This window comes from Microcebus murinus, chromosome 15 (assembly GCF_040939455.1).
Source record: "Microcebus murinus isolate Inina chromosome 15, M.murinus_Inina_mat1.0, whole genome shotgun sequence".
Taxonomy (NCBI): Eukaryota; Metazoa; Chordata; class Mammalia; order Primates; family Cheirogaleidae; genus Microcebus; species Microcebus murinus.
The window spans coordinates 12,743,417-12,749,558 of NC_134118.1; the positions used below are offsets into that span (position 1 = coordinate 12,743,417).

The 6,142-nt window shown below is 42.8% G+C and overlaps 1 protein-coding gene across 4 annotated transcripts in view; it reads left to right on the forward strand.

Annotated features, from left to right (window-relative positions):
• The first annotated feature begins 700 nt into the window (after positions 1-700).
• PHACTR1 (phosphatase and actin regulator 1) overlaps positions 701-6,142 on the forward strand; it is a 508,037-nt gene continuing 502,595 nt past the window's right edge. Inside the window, exons 1-3 of one of the 4 annotated variants that reach the window (XM_012753501.2) lie at positions 701-909; positions 1,502-1,550; positions 2,725-2,875. In XM_012753501.2, the coding sequence (XP_012608955.1) occupies positions 2,773-2,875 (103 nt within the window). In that variant the 5' untranslated portion in view covers positions 701-909; positions 1,502-1,550; positions 2,725-2,772. Of the gene's footprint in view, positions 910-1,501; positions 1,551-1,810; positions 2,441-2,724; positions 2,876-6,142 lie in introns of those variants that run through there. The other 3 variants (XM_012753505.2, XM_012753502.3, XM_012753503.3) reach the window with 3 other exon arrangements.

Sequence of the window (6,142 nt, forward strand, 5' to 3'; positions counted from 1 at the left end):
AGGGGCTCCCCAGATGTCTTCCTTCCAAGGCTTCTCAAATACAGCTTATCTTACCTAACCAATTTGACCCGCTCTGTACTATATTATACACCATGCTAATGACCAACACAGCTTGGTCAGCAAAGGGTGCCAGAGGGTTGTGGAAAACCCACAAATAGGGCTTGCATTTGGCTATCACTGTGCCACATTGTGAACAGATCTCAAAGTATCGTGACTAAAAGTCCTTATTGAAGTTTCATAGGGAGGATATCAAACCAGAACAGCCTGAGGTCCCTAACCGAAGTTTCCTCTTGTTGTTGGTATTGTTTCGTTACATTCAGACAGAGAGGAATGCATTTAGGCAGATTGACACAATCTGTGCTGGAGATTTGACCAAGCAATCAGAGGCAAGGAGACGAAGAAATTCCAAGGCAGAGGGCAGCAGTGGAATCATACGTGCCCTCTGCATTTCATTCCAAAAAATAGTTCACACTTATAATTACCCACCTTTTTTTTTTGCAGCTTAGAATAAAAGCAGCGTTGCACCAAACCCTACCGGAGCAGCCTTCGTGATTAGAAAGTACTCCACACCTTGGAGAGCCGAGGAGACATGAGAATAATTTTAAATGCAAATTAAATTGAGGGGGTAGTAGAGAAGAACACATAAAAGACAGTAAAACAAAACCTTTCAATTTTCTTAAATTAGAAGTCTAATGTGTTCTAAAGAGCAGCTCCACTCAGATCTCTTCTTAGGGGTTGCATTTCATCACAGTATAAAATGGGCAAATCCATCACTTCCCTCTGCTCAGTGCTTTTGAATCAAGATTGAAGGGAAAATTAGAAGCTGTTCATTTGGGCTTGCAGGCTCAGAAGCGTTGCATAGCTTCCCTCAGTGCTCTCCGGCATCCTGTTCAAAGGGGTCAAGTGCAGGTAAGCATCTACTAACTTCATGACTCTTCCTTTCCTATATCTTTTTGGCTAGTTTTCCTCTGGGGCGGGGTCTCCCCCCCAAATCTATGCTATATTGCTATATCTTTCAAAATCTGGGAAATTTCAGATAGCTTTTAAAGCTTTTTTTCCAGTGACTGACTCGCAGAAGGGAAGAGTTATTTTCAGCCTAGATGCCGGTGACTGTTCTGTGTATTAATTATAACAGCGAATGTCTAACATATGCTACCTAGAATGGCCCTTCCGTAACCCCCCCACCCACTCCCTGCCACCCTTAGACCAGCATTAGGGTAAGAACTACTGCCCTTCAACAATTTCTAGACAACTTTCCCATTACATTAATTTTTTAGTCATTTAATATTCTATTCTGTTGTAATTGCAAATGAAACTGAGATTTGAGATTAGAAAAATAAATTTATTAAGCCATACATCCATTTTTTAATGACTGTGACACTTTTCTACATAAAAGATGGGGAGGGGGCAGGGAATGGCCCTACATGATGGTTACATGTAGATTTTGATGGTTTTCTGCCAAAGTTTTACACGGGAAACTGGTAATTTTCTTCCTTCACAGGGGAGGGTGTGCAGAGAGGCTGAGGCTGGCGTCACCTTCCGTTGCTAAGGTAACGTGCTCTGGCCATTTTATCTGAAAAGGAAGTCCAGTGGACGGTATGCATTATTCATCGCTGTTCTAATCAAACAATCAAAATTGTTTACTTTCACCGGGAATATTTAGCGAGATCAAAGACACTGTGGCTGAAACTGCTCTTGTTTTCCTGCTGACAGTTAGCCCTTGATTTTTTTTTTTTTTGCGGTAAGTATAATTTGCTGTTGGGGTACATTTGGGTATTTTTAAAACTTTCCTCTTACCGGACTTGGTTTCTTAAATTAAAATGTGTACTGTTAGAAAGAGAAACCAAATGGATTAGCCATCTGAGCTTGATTTTAATGACTTGGTCTTGTTCATTCTTTCTAAAAAATATCCTGCAGAAATAGAGACACTTCATTTGTGCAAGTATATGAGAAAGGCTACATAGAGTGGAAAAAAGAACCCAACGGGCTGAATGTTTTTTGATGAAGTGTATCAGCTCTGTGACAGGCTAGGGTATGATAATGTTACAGGGATCATTGCAAGGCTGCAATAATTGTTGCAGCTCTGCAAACTACAATTCTTTCTCAAAAGCAGTCTGTGCCAGGTGCAGGCAGGTGACGATCCTGTAGCACTTTATAAATTGTGCTGGAGGGAATTGCTAAAAAGGAAGGAATTGAAGGCGTTTCTACAGCAAATATGTCAGTGTGTGTCATAAACGCAAGGCATCTATGAGTGGAGACTCGGATTCCCAGGCGATCTTCCCTGCTCCAAGGGAATCTGAACGTTCCCGGATCAACTGAGGATCAACACTCACAACGACTGACATTTAATGATGCCATTTATCAGACAGACCTTTTGAAAACTGATAGCATGTGAATTTAACAGTATCTTTTCCTGTTGATATAGAGCAAAGAAAGACTGGTATGTTATCTCTCTTTAGCCTGGATCATCTGTTGTTTTTTTTCTGAGTAGAATATATTACTTTTAATGAATGTTGGCTAAGTGTTGTTGTTATTGTTTTTTTTTTTTTTTTTTTTTTTTTAGACAATAGGAATGCTATGTTGAGGGGAGCTTTAGAATTGGAAATGTCAGTCAAATGGTGGAATGTTATAATGAAATATTCTTATTAAAATATTTTAAAGTACATATATATGTACACCCTTGGCAGTTTTAAAATATTACAGATTTTTTTTCCCTCTTTACAGGCGTTCAAGTGAACATTTTCTCTCCGAACTCTGTTTAGAACATCAAGGATGGATTACCCCAAAATGGATTATTTTCTGGATGTCGAGTCTGCTCACAGACTCTTGGATGTTGAGTCGGCTCAAAGATTCTTCTACAGTCAAGGAGCTCAAGGTAATAGCACGGGAGAACGAGAGAAAACTCTAATTCGCATGCTGGTTTTCTATTAACAGTGCCGGGTCGGCTGTAGCAGATTAAGCTTTGCTCTGTAGCTTCAACAACTGGCATTTCTAAATTGATAACCTCTACCAAATTGCTGCTAGAATGGAGGCAGGCATATAACAGAATAAATAAATCCACACTTCTTGGATGTGGTTTTTTAAAAACACACACACAACTTTTGGTACAAATGCCCCTCCAAAAGCTGTGTTAGAAAACAATTCCCCCATCTCCTGGTGTCCGAAGCCTATGTCTGAAATAAATCAGGAATACTTTTCCCTCTGGAGAATTTGAAGTTGCAGCCACTGACCTTGAGGAGATCTTGGGGCATCGTGACCCAGCTGAATGGAATCTGGCCAGATTGGGGGCTCCTGAGAGAAGCATAGAGCTTCTATAGCTGCGTTATCTATTTCAGATGATTTCAGTTGCTGCCTTAAAGAATTAGCAGTCCACATTCAGGGAGCAGTGAGGAGCACGCCTGTTGGGAAGCGTGGCTGATGTGTACATTTTTATTACATATGTCGATTTGGTCAGTTAGGCTCCGGTTTGCTTCCTGAAGATGGGTATGTCCCAGATGGCATAGGTACATGGTACACCGAGAAGGAAGATGCTGTTCGTTTTTCTAAATAGAAAAGCAACTACATTCTTAGAAGTTACAATGCAGAGCTGAGAAGAAAATGCAGTGAGCTTTTATACACCTGGCATCTTTCTGTGTTAGATGGTGATGGGCACTTCACACAGGCCACTGATAATATCCTGCCTGGGCTTTCCCCAGGGACCTTCTAAATGGCTTTTACTCCCTCTCAAGTCAATTTCTCGTGGCAACCTCGGGGGCTTGCCAGCCTGCTTCCCTGCTTCCATTTTCCAGGCCATGACCCCATCTTCTTAAAGATGAGAGGGGCTGGAAATGGTCTGGTGATTTGCTGGGGTCTGTGTGCTCATCAATAGGGTTCAATCAATCAGCAGAGGTGATACATTAACTAATTCTCCTCACCACTCTGGGTGTCTGGAGTCAGCACTGCTACCCTCGATCACTTAGAGAGACATAAAAGTTGCTGAAGGAGGAGAAGGGTGAGAGACTGGCCAGAACCTCCAGCCCCTCTTGGTCTGCAAATAAGAAGATGCTGGTCGTGGATGGAGAACGGGGGCTGGAAGGGAGCAGGGCATGAGGCCAGGCTCGGTCCCCTCACCAGTGCTGAGGTTAAACATTGCCACACCATCAGTCCATTCTACTCAAATGCGACACTAGTGTTCTGTGGTGGGGTCATCCACCTGAGCTGCATAGCTATTGGCAGGGCACACAAGGGGAGCAGCAGTTAATTATAAAGAATAAAGATGGCTGCTTGGTCTTGCAGTAGGGACAGTTTAAGCCTTTAAGAAGACCATGGATGCCAGGCTTTTATGGAAGGAAAGCTGGCAGGCTGTGGGAGGCTCAGGAGATTCAATCAAGGCAGCCTGCTGGTTGTCAGCAGATGGGGCTGGGGGTGGAGTGGTCAGAATTGTCACCATCAGTGACTGTGGTTTAGACTCCAGAGCTGGAAGGACTAGAAAATGCATGGGAGGTGGTAGCATAAGCTACTGCTGCTCCCTGCTATCGCATTCATTTCAGGGTACTCGGAATGATGTTCCAATCAAGGAATCCTGGGTTTACAGGAGGGGTGGGGGTTCCCGATACATCCTCTAGGTCAGGGTTTCAAAACCCCTAGACTTCCTGAATCCGAAATCCAGGTGTAAGGCCTGGGAGTTTGCATTCTTAGCAAGAGCTCCAGAGATGGTTGCCTAGCTAGCGCATTGGTCTGGGGCCACATTTAAAAACCCATCCACCCAGTCCAGTTTTCTCTCTTTCCACTCCCAGAGCAGGAACATTGTCCTCAGCATTAGAGGCAGGATTATACAGTGCTCACAGTCTCTTCTGCAAAATGGAAACAATAATAGTGCCTAATTCACAAGCTGTCAAGAGCACTGATGAGATAAGGCAAAGTGCTTAAAATAGTGTCTGCCACATAAGAAACACGACATGCAAGCAAATCAATAAAATAAATATCCCTGGCAAAAGGCCATCCTCCTTGTTTAAAACTTCATAAGGAAGCTACTGCCTTGCAAACAAAAAATGTGGCCTGCTAAAAGTTTAAGCTATTTTTAGCAAAACCAAAAATTTAGAAATTTTAAATAAAATCAAAAGCACAGTGATTCATTTCTTGTCCCCTCAAAACCTAATTCAGGGCAAAACTGGAAAATTGTAAAATTCATCTTGGAGCTCACCTTCTATCTTGTCCTTCATTTTATTTTAAAGATGAGTGGCGCTCACTATCCAGAACCTTCCCTGAGCCCCACCACCTAGGGCCCGTCACCCCAGGAGCCTCCTTCCTTCTGGAGCTCCACTTGTACTACATGTCACTGGGGCTTGTCACTGCATTGCACAGGTTCCCCCGCTGCAGCTTCCTTCCACTTTGCACAGGTTCCCCAGTCTTGCCTGGACAACCAGGCGCTAGGCTGGATAAAGGGCTCGGAGTGAAAGCTGAGTCCTGTGGCTTGCAGCCCTTCCATTCTAAGCCAACTGCACACATGTTAGAGTGCGTGACTTCAGCCTGTGTCTAGTCACTGGCAGAGCAGACAAGGGCAATATGGTAGCCAGCATTTGAGACCATTAGGGTCGTGTGCTGTTGTTGAATCACACCATGTGACAGTTCTCTGCTCAGCCAGTCTAGCTGGATGCAGAGGACATTAGTAAGGTCAAGTAGCTCCAATTTGATCACCTCTTCTAAAAAGAAGGTCTAAGTGAAAGTACAGTATGGAGTAAGTACCTAGGCCTTGGGTGACCTAAGTCTTGGCTGGCTAACCTGTTGTGTGATTATTGCATTTGTTGAGTTGTCCGTTCTCACTGTTATGCAGATATTTCTATAGGCTGATCAAGTGTTCTTACAGGTGTAAATATTTTTAAAGGGCAAGGCAAGAAAATCTGATGTTCTCTCATATCCCACATGCTAGCTTTTATATTAATTTATTTACAAATTCCTAAAGTTCTGGGAAAACAGTACCTTTCATATTAATAAAATGAAAAATGTTTATCCAAAGCAACAGTACCAGAATTATGATGTCCTTAATCCCATCATAGTTGTTTTTGTTTGGTTTTTTTTTTAGTTTTTCTTGGAAAGTGGCAAAAGATTACCCCTGAGTAGAGGATGTTTTAGCTAGTTAAAGCAAGAGCAGTCTAGGAAGGTG